At 30.2% G+C, this 21739-nt stretch overlaps 1 protein-coding gene across 1 annotated transcript in view; it reads left to right on the top strand.

Moving 5' to 3' along the window:
- The first annotated feature begins 8745 nt into the window (after positions 1 to 8745).
- Positions 8746 to 21739, top strand: part of LOC111638371 (putative sodium-coupled neutral amino acid transporter 11) — a 90008-nt gene continuing 77014 nt past the window's right edge. Inside the window, exons 1-2 of the mRNA XM_023384072.1 lie at positions 8746 to 8912; positions 18957 to 19010. Coding sequence (XP_023239840.1) covers positions 8844 to 8912; positions 18957 to 19010 — 123 coding nt within the window. The 5' untranslated portion in view covers positions 8746 to 8843. The remainder of the gene's footprint in view (positions 8913 to 18956; positions 19011 to 21739) is intronic.

The raw sequence follows: 21739 nt of genomic DNA, 5'->3' as shown, positions 1-21739 counted from the left end.
TTTAATTTAAAAAAATAACTTTTCTATTATTAATTATAACAAATACATAAAATTTATGTGACGCTATCTTTATGAAATTTTGTTATAAAAATTTTTATACAAGTATTTTTAATTGTTATAAAATGGAAAAAGGCTTAATTTTGAGAGTAGCGACGAGTTTCGTAAAAAAAATTGTAAATGCTAATAATGAATAACATCTTCACTAAGTCTGATCCCTCTCGAGATATGACACATGACACCCCTATATCTCCCTAACCTCTTGACCTTTAACCACTAAAACTTAATAGCATTAATGCCCCTTATGCACAAATTACCATGTCAAACTTCGTTTCTTCATAATTACCTCATTCTGAGATAGTAAACGAAATGGAGTCCAACACACATACATATCCACGGAACTTTTTCCCGTTGGTTTGACATTTTTGAATTCAGGAGGTCTCAAAACGTTGAGATTTGCAAAAAACTCGAAACGTAAAACTTCGCACGATTCCAATACTTTCTGTTGTGTATATAAAACAGCCAGAAAAGTAAAGGGGCTTTCTTATTCTTTTCTCTTCCTAAAAGTTTTTCTGTCTTGAGGGCAAGATTTTTTAAAATCAAGTGAACTCGACAATGTATAAATATAAAATACAATACATTAAACATGAAAGTCAAACAAACTGTAACACGAAATTTTTATATGATGTATTTAAACATCTACAGTATTTGGGATCGAGTGAAAACTTCCAACATTTAATACGTATAGTAAGTTGAAAGTTGTCAAACCAGACTTACCACTTTTCAGACAGAGACTGCTTTATTAAGTTAATTATAAATAGTTTATTGTATATTGAAGCCTTGGGCATTTGGTATCCTTTTTATTTTTCTGGCTTTTATATCGAGCAATTATTTATTGTGCATCGTAATAATGCCGGGCTGCAATTTTTAATTATATTCTTAATTTATTCAATTTAAAATATAGTCTATATTTTCCGTCTCAAATTAGTAGTGTCTTGCCCCTGTACATCATACTTTTTCTGATAACAACAGAGTCATACCAGTCATCTATGTAACTCCATTCAGGAAAAAATTTTTTAATTGAATTCACGCGACTTCCGGTCTACGCCAGAAATTCGTATATAGTCAATCGGGTCTCATTCACTAAGTTTTCCACATCTAATCTGAATTTTCATATATTGTTGAGACTAAGTAAGGAACGACAGACAACCAGACAGACAAGAGTGGGAATTTATAGGTTTACAATTTTTTTCAAATTGCAGCCCAACAAGGGAAAGTGTTGGAATCGTGTTAAATTTGATCCTCTGAATTTTTCTGAAATTTCCACGATTTGAGACCCTCTGAACAAAAAAAAAAATGTAAAAAAAGAAAAAAATTTCGTGGTGATACAGTATATGTGTATGGTGTGTATATACTGTATTTCGTTCATTATCTTAGGATGGAGTAATGATTAAGAAACGAAATTTCGCATGGTACCTTGTGTATGATGAACATTGATGCTATTAAATTTTGGTGAGTGAAGGTCATGGGGGTGGAAAGATGGAGGGGGTCGTGTGTCATATCTCGAGAGAAGTCAGACTTAATGAACATTTTACTCGTTATTAATATTTACAATGTTTTATAAAACTCATCTCTATCCTCAAGGTTAAGTGTTTTGCCATTTTATAATAATTAATAATATAAAACTTTTTTTAACAAAATATCATAACAGATAACGCCACACATAATTTATGTATTAATAATATTTGACATTTCTGCTGACATGAAATCGAAGAAAAGAAACTTTTAACAAAATACGTAGATTATCACACGTAAAAAACAACAAATTCTCTTTCCCTCCATTCTCCAATTTTTCCATTATCTTTCTTATTCAAATTTATAAAACCTAACTGGCTTCAAGGTTTCAAAATGGTTACGTAGTCTCTTTATTTTTATTTCTTACTAGATCGCCCGTAACCCATTGGATTACCTACTACTTAAAATTTATAAAGAAAGAAGCTCCTCTAATGGGTAATAGCAGCGTTTTATAGATGTGTAACGCCTCTGCATATCTCGTTCTATAGATTTCACCCCGAAGTAATCCGCGGATCATCTCGAACATGAACCTTGGTCTCGCGGGACATAATGAATGCTAATGCTATAACCCGTGGCACGGAAAGACTTTTTGAAATATACGCCAACTAATACTGTATGAAATAAATTTGCATTGAGAACACCGTCTTTAAATGTTATCCGTGTTTAATGACGAAAATAAGTGTTCTCGGTGCTAATTTATCTCGCGAACGTTCAGCGTGGTGAAAAACTTCGTTTTAAAAATGTGGCAGTATTTTGCGCCGTTTTTTTCTGTACTTAATTACAATCAAACAATCTCAGAATTTTAGTATCATATAGATTAGAGTTAACACAGTAAATTTAGTTATTTCTTTTATCTCTTCGCATATCTCATACTCCTCTGCTTTCTTTACTTTAAAAGAGTATTGGAATTAATTTCTCTTTATTAAATCTTTGCATGAATTTGTTTCATATCTTAAACATTAAAATAGAGGCACATATCAGGATATGACTTAAGCCTGTACTTTAGTTTCGTGTATAATATACAGGGTATCTATAATTATACTTTACGTATTCTGATCAAGTCTGCAGCAAAAGCTGCTTAACGGAATTGCACGAAAATTTCAGTATGTCTTAATGAGGCCATGGGAGGAAAATTCTCGGCAAAAAATTATTTTCAAAAATCACCTCCAAGAGGCGTTTTGTGGATAAACAAGGAATATTTCAATCTGGTCGTACAGCTTACAACACAGGGCGGGGTCGCGTGATCGTGATTAAAGAATTCGAGCCATCCGTGTTACCGGAGGTGTTTCCTCACTGGCATGATATAAAAATATAGGTATTTTGATTTAGCGAAGACTCTTCACGGTGATATAAAACAAAATTAAATCAAATGCATGTCAGAATAAGTACTTCATATTTATGCCGTAATATCAGGAGGGATGATTATTTAATAACTTTTAAATTACTATTTCTAGAAATAATTTTATAAAATTAAAAAAAAGAAAAAAACACGTGAGGTGTTGTATGCATTGTAATGTGGGTCTGATGAATTATTCACCTGAATAACTATTTAGTTGACGACTTCAATATTAAATGATACCAAATCTGACCAGGGAAGTTCTTTTGTTTCCTTTAAGTTTTCTCCCTGTTTAATTTAATTAAAATTACTTAAAACAATATCAACTGCATATTTGTGAAATTGAAACACTGTTTAATGGGGCAACGTCTGATGGATCTTGATTCTGGATGTGTTTGAATTTATAACTATAACCGTATATGTTAATATTGTTGTGTTAAGTAAGGACTCTCACCCTAAGTAGAAACCTATTTATAGGATTCAGTAAGTAAACTGGCTGAGAGTCTCTATAGCAATATAAACGTGTGGTTATAATTTTTAAGTAGTATATCTCTAGAAGCCAAGATCCACCAGTAATCTGGACAGTGTAGCTGGAAATAATATGGCGGGATATCAAGAAGTATGCTTGAAACAATTTTCAAATTTACGTCAATTTAAAATTTAAAAATATGAAGTATAGATAAATACTTATGATTAAAAAAAAGTAAATATCTGTCATTAATTGTTCTAATTATATAAAACATTGAAATATTTTTCAAAATTATCATCATTATTATAATTAGTCATTATTATATTTAGAGATTATCTTCAAATAATTGTAAAAAATTAACAGCTGTGTTTTTTAAAAAAACTTAATCCAAATAAATTCTATGTATTATATGCAAACAGTTAAACAAATTTCAGAAACATAAATACATATAGATACACTCGATTATCCGCCCTAATCATCAATAATGGAGTCACAATAATCCGAAAGTCTGTTTTAATAAAAGCTAATTGCTTATTTGTTTTATTTAGTTTTTTAATTTCAGATTAAATTCAACATAATAGTTTATACGTTATGAATAAAATACGTTTTGAGAGCGATAATTAATTAATTAATAAGCTTTAGATATAATCAAAGTTGAATAAAATTTTCGAGGTAAACAGAAAATTCAGAAAAATTTATTGAACAAACGTCTCGCAGTTCACTATAAATTTCTTGTATTATTAACTGAGAATTACAGATTGTTACAGATTGCCGGATAGATATCGTCATAAAACATCATTAACTTTACGATATTAACGATTTATTGATAAGAAAATGATTCAAAATATTTTCTTCAAACAATTTTACAGTGTAATGAAAAAAATAAAAAACAACATACACGGAATGTATTGTTCAAGAATCAACTGAACTTACTGTACTTGTCACGCCATTTAATTTGTCTTGACTTTTTGGTCGTAGTTCCGAAGCTCAATATACCATTTTAAATGGCTAGAGTTACATCCCAATTTTTTTTTATTTTAATGTTAATATTTATACTGCTGACGTAAATTTTTATCGAAACGTAAGCAGACAGGGATAACCGAGAGCATACTGTACTAAAGTATGCTCTCGGTTGTACTTCTAGTAATTCTGCAAAATATCTACAAATAATCTGTACTATGTATGATATTCTGCACACTATTTTTAATGGGGTATATTATTGTAACATTGGTGCTAACCTATAAATACAGTAATAATATTTTAAATCATTTGCTAATGGTAAATGCTTTCAAGTGTTATAATTGATGTCAATTATCAGGAAATGATATTAAATGAAAACAAATGACTATTCATCTGCCACCATTTTCTTTTTGCAAGAGAACCATTAATTGATAATAATTATTTGAATTTTTAAATGGTTTTAAAATATTTTTCAGTTTTAAAGTCTGAACATGGAATCAGTTGTCATCAAGTGATCTCGCTTGATTGTGAAACTTGACACAAATTGATATTACTTGATATAGTAACTGATATTAATCGATGCCATTTCTTGTCATTTAGTCATTTGAAACTAACGAGAAACCACTTCAAAAATGATATGAATTGATATCATTGATGATGATGATGAAATGATATTTTTACTAGGATAAAGCTGATGTCATTTTAATTCTATGTTCCATAGTTAACACGTATAATTGCCAAGTTTGGACTAGAGAAAACTTCTATGCACATCTGGGAAACTGTTTACATTCCCTAAAAGTAACAGTTTGATTCGGATTTTCCTCATTTTTCATTATTGGACCGATTTGGTTCGAGGAGCTCGGCCCACAGGCCCCATTACATTTTCCATTACTGAACAGCGATACGCATCGTTATTGACAAATACAAATTCCAGCATTTCAACAACGTTAGGTTAACGTCACGAATCAGCAGTGTTCATGCAAAATGGCGCCCCCAACACATATAGAAAATTGTGTTAAACAAGTGATTAGAAATCCTTTTTTCGACGAACGCATTATCAGCCGCAATTTTTAACTGTTTAGCCTGTACGATCACAGAATCCGATGAATCTATGCTAAACATTTCAAGGAAAACATTACAGTCACTAATCGAACATGCTATTCCGAAATATCAGATGATAGCAGAAAACGGTGGTCAACATATTGAACATGTTTTGAAGTAACTGCCACTGTATTGCATTGTAATGCTGAAATAAAATTATAAATTATCCTCCAATGGTGATTTATGAAACTAATTTTTTTTTTTTATAGTGAATTCCCTTCCCATGTCCTGGATAAGACGTTACGGAATTTTTATTCACTTCCGTTAATTAAGCAACTTCCGTTAATTAAGCAATTTTTGCTGCAGACGGCTCGAAATACGTGAACTTTAATTGTAGACACCATGTATTTCAGTAATCGTAACTATCATCAACTAGCATTGCTAACAGTAATTTAGTAATATTGATGTTTATAATTATCAATATTTGACGCTGGAATTTGTTGTGATTTAACAATGACCTATTCAAGTCTGTACTTTTACGTGGTTCCAAAAATATCTGTAGGCTACTTTGACTCTTTCTTAGCCATCAGTGCTATCCAGTGAACAAAAACTCAAGTTTTCATTTTAGAGATCGCAATATATTATCTTAAAAATAATTTTTTTTAATTCACTGTCTTTCACTGTCTTTCTGATAAAAGATTAAACTGTTTCGCCAGATGTCAAAATTTGATTAGAGTCGAAAAGTATAAAGTTCGTTTTCTGTGAGTTTTTCTTATCTATAAATTTTTATTAGTACAGTTAGAGAATTATTATTTGCAAATAATAATATTTCTCTGTTTATAGAATCATTAACATCTGTCACACATGCTGTAATTAGGTTTATCCTAATTTGACAGACTCACCTGCTGTCATTCTTGGAAAAAGGGCCACCTCGAAATATTGTTTTCAAGTTAGAAAATATTCATATTATGTAAATTTTGATAATCTTTACTTCCGAAAATAAAAAGTCTATTAAACATGATTACTTTATTAACAGTTTTATGTTTTTCCCCCTCTCTCTCTTTTCGTCCTTTGGTCACTAAGAGGGAATTTTTCCACATTCAACATGGTTTCGGCCAGGCCCACAATGGGGATGGTGAGCAGGGTCGTGAGAGCTTATACGGAGCCCAGGCGTTGACCGGGCACCGTTTGTTCTTGTTTTTGAAAAAATGAAATGCGCTATATTAAATGTTTTTTTTTATTAATAAAAAGCAGTCTTACATATTTTATTCCCTGTTAGTAAATATAACACTAATTTAGAGTTCAAAATAGTCGGTAACATCCGTATTCATGCAGAGAAGTTTCAAATGCGACATTTATCGAGACAATTTTAAAAATTTATATAACTACTTTGAAATATTTTTAAGTTTAATATTTTGATTATTTAATGATTAATATTTTTAATGCATGGTATAGAAAAACTGGCAAGAAACTGGACTAGATTTCAATATTTCCTTCTGTTATAGAAGAGAATATAATAATTAGGTAAGAGAAAATAATAATAGACTAATAATAAACTAGAATTTAAAAAATGTAATTAATTTTCTATTATAGGAATTTACAGAATAATTTCTCTTTTATAATAACTAATAAGCCTATTTCATAAAATATTTTGCAAAAAAAAAAAAATGCCTAGAAGAAAGGAAAAATAAAAATAAAAATAAAAACTCGAAAGGATGGATTTGAATTTTTTCATTGACTTAAATGTCAATTATTTCAAGTTTTAGGCATTAGGAAAAATATTTCATATAAAATATGGTAGGAAATAATGAAAAATATATCATAACTTTAAATATATTATAATACACCAATAAGATTATAAATTTATTATACATTTTAGAATAATAATAATATTTTGTTAAAAGGTAATAAAATAAATAAATAAAATTTTATATTTGATGGGCGTTTTAACTTTTATTTTAAATACTTAAATTAGTTTATGATTATGAATTTCATATTAATAAGAATAAGCATAGAGCTAGACTCAAAAAGAAAATTACAAAAAAATTATTTTAATTTAATTTATATTAATAAAAATATTTAACAATAAAAAAGAATACTATTTAGAGTTTAAAATATTTATATCAACACTGGGCACAAGGGATTTAACCCCCTCCATTTGGAAAGAATTTAAAAAATTAAATTTATTTATTTTGTATCATTTCATTTACTCCTTAGTCTACTGTATTGTGTTATCCTATATAAAAATTAAACTACATCATGAAAAAGTAATGTGTTTTTTAAAACCTCACTCTTCTAAAAATCCTGTGCACGTGTCTGATTTAGATCATGTACTTATCGTAAGATTGTGATTATTTTGTTATTTTTATGCTATTTATCGAGATATTTGCTAAAAATTTTATTTTTAAACATTGAGTAAACAAAAATTTATCTTAATTAAGTGTTGTGTAGTTACCTGGCTGCATTTGTTCGAAATTATCACACACACACACACGCATCAATATAAATATGTCAGTATCTATAATGGCTTATTAAAAAATATATACAGATTTATATAAGTTTTTACTTTGCATTACTTTGTAAATTGGTAATTTCTATGCCGTCCGTTAATTACGTATACAGCTTAAATGGCAGATGGAGAGTGAGGGAGGTCGAAGCATTTTCTACATAGACGTTTTTTAGTGTCATTCGTATTTTTTCTTATAAGTCTACTTTCTAGTCGTGTGAATAAACTATCAGTTTAAAGTCATTCAATATTAGGAGGGTTCTATTAACTATTGTATACGTAATTAAAGGAGTAGGGATTTGCCAAAAGTACATCATTGTACATAAGAAGGAAGGAAGGAGCCAAAAATGGCTGGAAAACTGTACACGTAATTAATGGACGGTCCCTACGAAATGATAAACTATTTTAAAATTACGGAATCTTTGTAAACGCCCCAAGCTGCAACTTATAGGAATTAACCTGTAGGAATCATACTATATTACATGGAAATTGAGAATAAATAAATTTATAAGGTAAATCGTAACGATTAAGTATTATCGGCACAATTAAAACCTATGCTGTATTGATTTTATGCTTGATTTCTTATTTAGGCCAAGTAAATTAACGAAGGAAAAGTTGAGCACGCTATTTTAATTCGTGTTATATTCATGATTCATCAATGAAAAATGCGATTCTTACATAATTATCATTTTAATTTAACAAATTACATCAACTATAGAATATTATCTGCGATTTTTAGTTATTTTAAACAGACAGCAACGACGTTTAGAAAAATTGTCACTGATGTACGTGACGTCACTGTAGCCGAGAAAACGATTGGTCAGAATATGGTTTGTTTACATCGCAATTTTTCCGCACCAGAGGTCACCACGTCAATGCTGATCGCTTTAAATGAAATTGTGTTTAGAGTTTGGTTGAGTGTATGTTAAAATAAATTTTTGTTCAAGAAAAACACTGGAATGGCAGCCGGCGAAAGCACATATATATTGGAGAAAAAAACTGTTGTATCACCAACTTCTCCACCTCAGGTAATTTGAATTTTCATGTGTCATATTGCTTTGTTATCGTTTTATACAAGTTACTTTTAGGTAATTTGTACATAGAGTATGTACTGTTCATGCAGCTTACCCAAAAGAAACTTATACTTGTATTTTGATAGTTACAAATTTTATGTCAGATGAAGCTATTCTCCATGCTGAAAATTTTAAAATTATTATATAAAAGTTTCATTTACAGTTTTATATGCAGTGTTGATTTGTGGTTCTAAGTTATACATATAACAGGCCTTCCCCTCTGCCAAACAATGATGTGTGTGAATACGTGAAGTCCTGGACTATAGACTGATAATGCAAGGCCCTAAACTGCAGCTTATTTATCTTGCGTGCAAAATCTGCCCCCAATTATTTTCCAGAAAGAAGACTAATTGTAGAAAGGAGTCAGTTCAATAGTGAAATCCCTACAAAAGATTTAATGTAATTCGTGCGAAACTGAATACAGTTTGTTTATGTTTAAATAGAGTGGCTGTATTGTTTATTGCACAAATTGGGACAGTTTTTAAGAGAGTNCGTCAGGAGTGACACTACTGTCCCTTAGTCGCGTGCTGATATAATACTTCGAGTATTTAGGTAGCCGAGGAGGTCGGTTTCTTGCTTGTTGGAGAGAGGTCGACGTCGAGGATACCCGGCGAATAGGTAGTTCGGAGGTTAGAACTTCAAGTATCTTGAACGTTCAGAAGATCGGTGCGGATCACTTGATAGGTAGGTAGGATATAAGTTCAGGTTGAGCCGAAGCGGTCGATCTAGGCGGTAATCGGCAGGATAGGAAATGTATCCGGGAGCGAAAGGATGAGCGACGAACTACGTTACTGTCATCGATTTTTCGCTTTTATTCCGGAGTCCTTCTTTTTTTTTTTTATCATGCCCAATAATGTTTTACGTTCAATAGACAAATTTTGGTCGTTTGGTTCCTGGTGACACATTCGGAAGATGTGTCACCTTTGAAAGGAAGTGAATCCGGAGAAAGATATAATCACATCCTTCAATCTTTATGAAGCATTGGAAAAGGTATATAAAATTTAGGCGTTATTCTTTTGAAAAAAAGTAATAAATAAATTTGTTGTTGAATAAAATTTCCCATCCAGTCCTGGTCTCTTACAAATATATTTAATTCCATCCCGAAATATCCTATTTCTTATCAAAAGCGTTGCTTACTCCTAACCTTTAATTAATCATTTGCGGCAATTATAAGGAAAAACAAACAAAAAATATTGTTATAAGATTACACTTTTTAACACCACCTTTCTAAAATTTTTAAATTAATTTACTAGGCCCACCAGTGACTGAGTGGTCTTCATACCCTGAACACAGGGAGTTCAGTCATGGATTTGCACCTCGGTCGGACGGGCTGGCCACGTGGAGTTTTCCGGGTTTTCTCCACCTCTGTAATGCCTGAATAGGGGCCAGTTTCCCTTAGATCTCCCAGAAGGCATCCCCCTAGGCAGATCGCCCAAGTGTTGCGTTGCCACAAACAAACAAATCTAGTTAATTTACTATTACAAACATTTGATATAATATAGCAAATGTTGTAACGGTACATTAATTTAAAAATTTTAAAAAGTGTTCTAATTCAGACTTGTAAATTTCAATGTATATTCAAAATTTTATACTTCTGATAAACAATTAAGAATTAAAGATAAAACTAAATTTATAAATGTTTTCAATTGATGTACATTATTTCAAATATTTTTCATTAAATTAGCTCTGTTCTGTTTTCAATCTTACCTTTTGTTAATTAAAAATCATTGAAGATGAACAAAGAGAGATAATTGCAATTCCGTCAAATTTATGTAGAAAAATAAATGAACATAGTAATGTACTGTACATGATGCAAAAGTAGGTGGCTACAGTAGAAAAATGCAGGAATGTACTTATCTTACAAATTTTGAAAAAATGCCTTAAAATTGTTTAGTCTATTTATTATGTTAAATAGTTTAATTTGAATTGATCAAATTATACAGTTTGTAATACTGGCTATTAAATCTTATATGCACAAATATACTATATTCGAATTTCAGTTATACTATTAATATATTTTATGTAATAAACTAAATCCAAACAAAAACATCTGAGATGTAAAAATAAATTGCACTAAGTAAAAAAATTGACAATTTAGATGACAGCCAAATTTTTTCTTATGATGTAAAGATAAGTTTGGTACAATAATCTAAATCAACCTCAGCAGAACAATTCTAAATAAAACCCTCTAAACACCTTTTTGGCTGATGGGACTAATACACTCCTTTACTTACATTAGCACAGAACACTGAAAAACTTGAAATATACAAAAGCAGGTTGAAAGATAGGCACATTAATGTAAGAGATGCAGACAGCTTAGCAACAGCATGGAAATACATTGTACAAAATAAGTTTGTTAGAAGATCCTAATTACCTCATTTTCTACTATATATTTTTGTATATTTTGATTTATTTTATATTTTACTGTTATTTATTATTTATATTAATTTTTAGTTATTTTTGTTTTATATTCAAATATTTAAACATTGTAATTATATTATTCTATTTATGTATTCTATTTTGGAATGATATTTAACAGTAAAGATGTTCCAAGAAAAAGTAGCCCGAGGATGGCCTATTAGACTAGGTTGAAAAAGTTTGCTAAATAAAAGTGAATCCCAGCAGCTAAAAAGGTGTTTAGAGATTTATTTTTATAAGTTTAGTGCTTCAAAGCAAAATATATTAATAAATATCAAACTCAGCTTCTTTTAAAAACACTAAATAAAACATTTAACACCTTCTATCGCTGAGAATATAGCGATAGAAGATGTTAAATGTTTTATTTAGTGTTTTAAAAAAATATTAATACAGGTAGAAATCTTGTGGGTACTGCTTCAAAACACCTTGCTTATCTTTACCAAAGAAAAACTCCTAAGAAGAAAAGATTTGACTCATCCAAATTGTCATAATCTTTTACTTGGTGCAATGTTTTTACAACTTACAAGGGGACCTTAGTCTCAGAAATTCAGTTCAGGGTGAGACTTTGCAGGTTAGTAGTATACCTCAAGAGTGTCCACCCAGAAGAATTGCAAAGCGCACTACCAGAAGATTCTGAGAAAAAGGGCTCTAAAGTTTTAAGTGCAGCTCATATACTGGTCGATTTTACACTATGGCAGCACATTGAAATGGCTCAGTCTGTAGTGAATTTGCTTGCCATGCAGGTGATCTAGGTTCCATCCTACCTTTGGCTAACTTTTTTTTTAATTGTTTTAAAAATTATAACAACTTTTAAATAAAGTTAATGACCTAAAAATATTATCAATTAAGCCATAAATTTTATTTTATTTATTTTGTTTTACATTATATGCATTTATATTTCTCTATTTAATTCTGTAAGAATACATTCAAGTGTTTTACATTAAATTAATAGACATAAATATTGAATATTTGAAAATTTAAAATTGTTTTGAATTAAGTCTGAATGACACAGATGACATCATGAACACTTATTAATGTTCCAAAGTTTTAATTTAATGTTATATTNTAAATAAAAGTGAATCCCAGCAGCTAAAAAGGTGTTTAGAGATTTATTTTTATAAGTTTAGTGCTTCAAAGCAAAATATATTAATAAATATCAAACTCAGCTTCTTTTAAAAACACTAAATAAAACATTTAACACCTTCTATCGCTGAGAATATAGCGATAGAAGATGTTAAATGTTTTATTTAGTGTTTTAAAAAAATATTAATACAGGTAGAAATCTTGTGGGTACTGCTTCAAAACACCTTGCTTATCTTTACCAAAGAAAAACTCCTAAGAAGAAAAGATTTGACTCATCCAAATTGTCATAATCTTTTACTTGGTGCAATGTTTTTACAACTTACAAGGGGACCTTAGTCTCAGAAATTCAGTTCAGGGTGAGACTTTGCAGGTTAGTAGTATACCTCAAGAGTGTCCACCCAGAAGAATTGCAAAGCGCACTACCAGAAGATTCTGAGAAAAAGGGCTCTAAAGTTTTAAGTGCAGCTCATATACTGGTCGATTTTACACTATGGCAGCACATTGAAATGGCTCAGTCTGTAGTGAATTTGCTTGCCATGCAGGTGATCTAGGTTCCATCCTACCTTTGGCTAACTTTTTTTTTAATTGTTTTAAAAATTATAACAACTTTTAAATAAAGTTAATGACCTAAAAATATTATCAATTAAGCCATAAATAACTTTATTTTATCTATGAAATGACTGTTACAGCTAATAAATATGTGAATTAATGATATAAAGATAATATTTTATTTTTAAAAAGTTGAATAATTTCAAATGAATTTTTAATGGAGGTAAATTGACACTTTAATTACTATTGTCATTGAAAAGTTATTACAAATTTTACAATATTATAATTGTGGAGAGGTTAAAAATATTTGTTGTAAATTTGAGGAACTGGTTTTTACATGGAAGAGTAGAGTATAGCTGTTCATTATTATTTATGATTTAATTGATAATAATTTTAGGTCATTAACTTTATTTAAAAGTTGATATAATTTTTAAAACAATTAAAAAAAAAATTATCTAAAGGTAGGATGGAACCTAGATCGTCTGCATGGCAAGCGCGTTCGCTACAGACTAAGCCATTTTGCTGTGCTGCCGTAGTGTAAAATCGACCAGTATATGAGCTGCGCTTAAAACTTTAGAGCCCCTTTTCTCGGAATCTTCTGGCTAGTTTGCCTTACAATTCTTCTGTGTGGACACCCTTGAGGTATACTATTAACCTGCAAAGTCTCATCCAGAACTGAATTTCTGAGCCTGTAAGGTCCCCTTGTTAGATGTTTTTATTTGGATATCAATTGTTTTGGTTAATTATTATTATTTCATCAAAATCCATGACAATGACATACAGTAGTACCTCAGGATACGAACGCCCAGCATATGAAATTTTCAAGATACGACATGAAATTCAAACATATTTTTGCTCCATGATATGAACAAAAACTCACCATACAACGTTACATTAGTTTGTAGTGCCAGTTTTTATTCACTTCTGTTCATTGGTCTCAGTCCGCATGTTTGCTTCGTCGTGGAAGGATCTCGCTCGATAAAGGAAATCTTGAGGTATTATCAGAAAGTGACTGATTTTATTGAAAAGAAACATCCCGAAAAGGTTCTCACTGGCCGTATTGCTGCTCGGAGTAATGACATTTGCCTAAGTCATTTTAGAAACATTTAAAAAGTAGGCAAAGCCAAACCTCTTTGGATAAATATTTTACCAAGCGACCTCTATCCATTGAAAGTGCTGGTGGAAGTGAAGGAAAGAAAGCAAAAAAGCAGTGAATAAAATTTAAAAAAAAGTATAAAACAGAAAAGATAAAAAAAATAAGTGTTAAGTTATTTTTAAGTTATTGTTACATTATGTTATGTAAATTAAGTTTTAGTATCATTTCCCTTCTCCCTCTCTTCTGCCACCAGTTCACACTTCCTCCATCATCTATCCTCAAAGGTAAAGTGCAAATAAAACTACATTTTTTTAAATCAATTATTATTCTATTATGGTTATTTATACATTTACAACTACAAAATGCATTTTTCAGTGTTTTCCTTACTAAAGTTATTTTTTTNATTCTATTATGGTTATTTATACATTTACAACTACAAAATGCATTTTTCAGTGTTTTCCTTACTATAATTTTTTTTTTTTTAATGTACTACTTAGCTTTAATTTGAGTGTGTTTTTCATGTTGGAATGAATTATTTGGTTTTACATGTAATTGTATGGGGAAAAATGATTCACCTTACGACATTTTCATGATACGATTTCAGTTTCGGAACGGATTAATTTTGTATCCTGAGGTACCACTATACAGTTCAGTTGATGCTTGGTAACATAACAGCCAACAACCACCAAACACTTTTGATATGCTGTTAGTAAAATCATTATAACAAGTTTTAATTTGCATAAATTTGAGCTTTTGTTGTTATGGATAACATTCTGAATGAAAATCATTTCTTTCAATTTAATTTTATCTTTACTCACGAACACATCAATGATAACAAGAAAGGCTTAAGTTTAATATTTGAGTTTTTTAGGCTCAGTAGTTTGTTCTCTAGGATCATTTGCAATGCAGATGAAGAAAAGAAGAAAATACAGCTTTTTTTTTTTTTTTTTTTTGTGCACTTTTCTATTGCTTATATTTCAGCAACCTTTTTATAGAAAAACCTGAAATTTTGCACACTACCTAATAAAACAATTATTATTCAAACAAGATACTCAGAATTACTATATGCATTTGAGAGGTGAAGAAATCACCATGTGAAATTTGACAAATTTGATTCCTGTATATATATATATATATATACAGGAATCAAAGTTGTCAAATTTCACGTGGTGATTTCTATTATTATTCTTGTAATAATTGAATAATAATAGAATCATATATAGTCTAATATATATATATATATAGTCTTGTATATATTTGCAGAATCTCATTCCACTTCTGATTCTCTTTTGCTAACTATCTTCTACTAACAGCTTCTTCAAAAGTACTTATTGACTCTACTGTTCTAACATTTTTCTGGATTATGATTTCTTTAATACATTAGTCAATCCATTTTAAAGTTTTTTGTTTTTTGTTTGTTCAAAGTAGCTATAAAATTTTATTGTTCCTTCTGCTTAAATTATATTTTCTTGCAATTTTTTGACAGGATTCATAGAAAAAAACACAAACATAGATCATCCAAATGGCATTTTCACTTGTCCCTGTCCTAGAAGTCATCCTCATCTATTCTATTATTTTTAATTAACTGATGTTTATGATTTATAAGATTTATTTAATAAACTACTACTACTACTACTACTACTACTACTACTACTACTACTACTACTACTACTAAAATTCATTTAATAAAGAGTTCAAAGTGGTTTATAAAATTGAATGTTTTGTTATCATTTAAAATGGTATCTTAGAGAGATTCATAAGTAAAGGGATTTATTCAATGCATATAATAGAAATGGGAGAGATGGCAAAGTATTTGAGAATGACTTTTAAGAATATTGCGAGAAGATTATAAGAATGGGATGATAAGCATCAGTGCAGAAGAGATATTTTACAAACAAGCAACTGAAAAAAATAATGATACTTTGAAGAAATCAGAATTCTCAAAAAAACTTTAAAATAGCAGAATCAGTATGAAGTTTTGAGAAGAGTGAATGGGAAGGTAGTTAACAAAAATTCAGAAACATTCTCCTGGTATGAAAATGATTAACTATAAAGAAATTTAGTCAAGGATGAGCAAATATTACTGTTGCTGTAATATAGAGCAGTGTTCAAAAAACTAGTCTGGTTGGTTTAAGTCTATGGGGCTAGTGTATGGGGTAAAGTAAGCAAAACATATTAGTTGAGTGAACACTGATGTCCCATTTATGCAAATCCACACTCAATACATGAATTGAGGGACATTGACAATCATACAATCACTGCCATTGATGTCACTATGTTATGCTGGTGTTCCTAAACATGATTTGACATCGTAACTGTGTATAAGTGTGACAGATGACCACTTTCAACATCTATGACTGTTATACCAGCAGTTGGCTTCTGTGTTTATTACCACATTATTTTGTGTTTCTACTAAGTTATGGACTGAGGCTACTTTTTTGTATGCCATCCTGTATTATGTGTATTGAATTTGAAAGTAATACTTTTAAAGAACAGACTATTATTATAGTTTATTTAATGCCAAGTGATTGCTGAATTATGTTGGACTATAATAATACTACTATTTAATAATTAAATATCAAGTAATTTGGTCTAGAGTCCAATGTAATCAAGCAATTGTTTGGCAATTAATCTAAAAGTTGGGTTAATGGATGNTATGCCATCCTGTATTATGTGTATTGAATTTGAAAGTAATACTTTTAAAGAACAGACTATTATTATAGTTTATTTAATGCCAAGTGATTGCTGAATTATGTTGGACTATAATAATACTACTATTTAATAATTAAATATCAAGTAATTTGGTCTAGAGGTAGATGTTAGGTGCCATCTCTAATTAAATTTGATAATTAATTTAGAAGGTTCTGGAAGAAAAGAATTGGACTCAAACCTACAACTCCAGCTTGCTATGCAGATGCATTGCCAATTATGCTACCCAGACATCCATCTGATCTTTGCTTCCAAAACTATTAATTTAGATATACAGTCATACCCCGGACTTACGTGATAGGTGGGACCGAGCGATAACCGAGTAAGTCGAATTCGCGTAAGTCGGGGTATAATTTTGCATATAAATTCATACAAATTATTTTTAATTGGGACCGGAGACTAAACAAAACAATAATTTAGAAAAAAATGTTTAATAAAATCTTAGATAATACATACGTATAACAAATTATATTATTATACAATTTTTCACATTAACTTGATTATCACACCATAATTTTAACATTGTTTCCATCTCAGCGATAATACCGTGACGTTTACGAATGATGCTTGAATTTAAAGATTGAGCATTTTTCACAGCTTCGAGAATTTTTTCTTTACCTTTTATAATTGTTCTGACCGTCGATTCCGGTAGATCAAACTTCTTTGCCAATTCACAAATTTTCATTTTTGTATCGAAGTCTTTAATAATGTTAACTTTACATTCCAAAGATAAAGTTTTTCTTTTCTTGTTTGATGCAGAAGAATCAGTTCTACTTCGTTTGGATGACATAGTAGAGTGTTAAGATTAATCATATTCGTTATTGTAAACCGCGCTTAAGTTAGGCGCCATCTGTTCATTTCTTTTGTATGTCCGACGATCAAAAGACCGCTTGGGATCGAGTCTGTTTATAATTTGAAAGGTAATCTTGTCAGTTGTATATACAAAAGGTAAATTGTTTACAAAATGAGTCTTTGTTTATTATCTGATAAATGTATACTTTTTTCGTCAATTGTTTACGATTGCAGATGCCTTTGTGTAAAATCCAAGTAGGGTTACAAGAACATTTATGTAAGCTAATAAATGTTCTTGTTAATCTTATCTCGCCATTTGGTTCGTTCACGGTTACAAGAAATCACCACATAGAGTCTCTCAAGTCTCCGTAGATATAACAAACAGAAATAAATTTCACAAAATAAATTGTAGCTATGCGTCAATTTCGCGCGACACGTCCGAACATGTAAGCTGGACAATAGTGTGGGGGGGAGTGAATAATCAAGAGTTGCGTGGCGCTCAAACAAAAGATGAATCGACGAGATTTGAAAATTGCGTAACTCCGGGTTCGTGTAAGTCAGGGTATGACTGTATATTCATGAATCCAGAATTCCTCCATGGCACTCAGCTGGCTATTGCTTTATCCCAGCATGGTGTATATGATAGGCTAAGGAAAGTGACATCTCTTAATAGGTTTATCAGAGATGGTGCCTAACATCTATCTGTATGCCAAATTACTTGACATTTAATTATTAAATAGTAGCATTATTATATAGCCCAATGTAATTCAGCAGTTGTTTGGCATTAATCTAAAAATCAGGTTAATGACTGTTTATATTTGTAGCTTATTTAAATTTTTTTTATATAAAACTTTTATTTAAGTTCTTAAATAATAAATAATTAAATAAAATAAAATATTTTATTAATTTTGCATTTATTTCTGATTAATATAATTCTGAACACTTTATTATAAGAACCGAATAGCCTAAAGAAAATTAAAGTTTTTCTGGATGATGATTAAATGAATTATGAAGATTTTAAAAATAATTTTTTTTTTCTTCTCTTGAAGCTGTACCAAGAAATTTGAAAATATTTGAGATTGTTGTATTTTTACTTTGAGTAACATATTTGAATTGCTGCTATAGAAATACTTTTGATGTTATCTGCTAAAATAAAAGAATTATTTATTTTGTTTGTATATTACTATATTAATTTTCGAAACTGTTTTCAGCATGAAGTATAATAAAATATAATAATAATTTTGTCATTTATATTGAATGCTATCAATATTATTTTTCTATTATAAACTGCTAAAATAAAATCCTGTTTTTTTATATATTTATAATTATTATAATTTCATTACTTTTTCTAGGAAAGAGACAATGAAAGTTTTGGATCAACTCATGATGTTAAACAATTAATACTGGTAAGTACATTTTTTTAAAATAATATTTTTTAATATTTATTTGAGAAATAGTTCATTTTTTTTATTTTATGAATACAGTATTTAATATTATCAATTTTTTTTAGTTACTTTAAAATGAAACTTATTGAAAATATCAAATATCTACATTATTTTAATACTGATTTTAAATGAATTTATTTTTTTTAATGAAATTATTTTTAATGCATAAGAGTTCTAACCAAGATTATTTTAAAGCCAAAACACACTATATGTCATACCTGTGGATGGTATAAAAAGTATAGTTATATTTATATCATACATTTGCTGTTCATATAAATCCAACCTGAATGCCAACTGTATTAACTTTAAGGACTGCGATATGATGGCACATGCGTGGAAGTACCTGTAAGAAAGATTCAAGCAAAGTCAATCAGCCATATGAATTTGACATATTTGAAAATTTAAAATTGATTTTTCGAACATCATCATTCTAACATTCCAGTTTGGAAGTCAGTTTAGTTAAAAACCCGAGGCAGGCCTTGGTGAAGGCCAAAAACATTTGGAAGTTGTGTAAGATAGCCAACCCAGTGGAGATAGGGGACTTGAAAACCCACTTCTCGGCACCTGTGTAAGGTCAACAACTTTTAGATGGGATCAATTTATCCTGCATCAGGATGAACCTCAGGAGAGGTTGTATGTGGGCTGTGACAGAGGAGGCAAATGATGACAAGTGTTTTATGCAAGAAAGCTGTTTCTTTGTTAACATTTATGCTTACATCGACAATTGACAGTCCTTCATTAGTCTTTCAGAGAGGCGAGAACTTCGGTGTTGGTCATAGCCCTGGGGCAGACAAGATGAGATCGCTGGGTAAAACGGACAATCGGGAAATGGTGCGGCAGAGTTCTAAGTTGATGGTGATGACATAACTCAATACAGATTACGACTTTTTGCGGAATACAGAGGAGACTCTTCTTTGACCTTGAATTTCAATTTTTTTTTTAGTTTTTCTCTCCATTATTTGCATTTCGGATTGGTTCCTCGTCCATTTCTCGCTTCCTGATTGGTCTCTCCTTTGTCTCCAGATGCAAGATGAAACCTCTTCAGGTCATGGGAAAGGCCCAGTTTGAGGTGTCCATTTGATACCTCTTTGTCAACTCTGCCCGGTGATTGTTTATAAAACAATAACACACGCACTCATAATTCAGCCATTGTTTATACCATTTTTTGACATCTAAGAATTTAACAATCATTTTCATCTTTCAGCTATCAAAAATTTCCCTTTTTTTGTTCAAATGTTGGCCGAGGTTTATCTCGGCCAACATTTTATAGACTTGCAAGTCAATGATCTACCAATTTATGAGCACTCATGTTAGAGTTTGTCTTCCACTAAGACCTTGACAGATAGTTTGACACATACTCGAACAGTTCTGAGTCTCGTTGTTTACATTCTGGCGTCAAATAAGAATTTTGAGGTTTACTCGAGTTCGAACCTCGTCTGAGGACCCACAGTTGCGTTAAAGTTCTGTTACTGGTTTAAAAGGTTTTGTTTGTATTTAAAAACATTTATACAAACATATTTGGTGTTTACTGTTTAATATTTTCAAATATACAAGTGCTAAGATGGCTTTTCTTTTCCACTAGACTTATTACACCATCAATGAAATGGATTTATATTTTTATTAATATTTTATTAATTATAATTAATAATTAGAAAATAATTATAAAATTTATGTAAAAATAAACTTATATTAGTCTGAGGTGAACCCAAATGTGAGCTACTGACCCTGCTCCGGATTGGACCAGCTCAACTTATTCCTCTCATCTCATTTGAAATTTTCAACTTTTATGTAACTATTTAAAATATATGTTTTTTAGTCGTGTCAAGCGACTCATCAATGTTGTTTCAGATGCAGTTCCCTCAGTCCAGACTGGAAAAATCTCAAACATGCCTGCTTTTAACAAACGACTCCAATTTATCCAAGACTTTCCTGCTTAAATGCCAACTGATTTTATTTTATTATTCTTTTATTTTTTAGTTTAGTTTACTTTATTTATTTATTTTATTTTAGTTTAATTTAATTTTGTTATTACACTTTTCTTTTTATCTGTACTTTTTGTCGTATTTTTTCTTTTCTCAACAATAAATTACTTATAATCTTTCATTTGTGACATATTACTGTTCAAACTGTTCACCCAGGCTAATTACATTGATAAACATCGTCTCAAGTTTCTCAATGTCACCTATCTAATATTTTTAAAGGGAAAGGTAAAAACAAGGTTACTAAAATGGTACCATTTAGCAACTGACACAAAATCCAAGATAAGAAATAGGGAAAAAGTGCAGATGGAGATATACAAAAATATTTGGAAAATAGTATAAATACTACAATATGAATGTGTACATTTATAAAGAAAAGCATAAGTAATTAGTAGAGTATTAAGCATTTTTTCTAGTTACTATTTTCTTAAAACAAAACTTTATTTTTAGTCACATATATGCATACTATATATATATATAAACAATTATTACTAGTACTGTGTTTCCCTGAAAATAAGACATCCTCTGAAAATAAGACCTACCATAGGTTTTGCTGAATTGCTAAATATAAGGCCTCCCCCTGAAAGTAAGACTTAGCAAAGTTTTTTTACTGGTAACGGCCATTGACAGATGGTTGAAAGTGGCCATTGGCTTTTTGAAAGTATAGCCACTGATTGGTCAACAGACAATCATGCCACATGGCATGATTTG

Source organism: Centruroides sculpturatus, unplaced genomic scaffold, assembly GCF_000671375.1.
Source record: "Centruroides sculpturatus isolate CEXI.00-Female unplaced genomic scaffold, Cexi_2.0 scaffold1141, whole genome shotgun sequence".
Classification (NCBI taxonomy): Eukaryota; Metazoa; Arthropoda; class Arachnida; order Scorpiones; family Buthidae; genus Centruroides; species Centruroides sculpturatus.
This window is presented reverse-complemented; position numbering and strand designations above follow the sequence as displayed.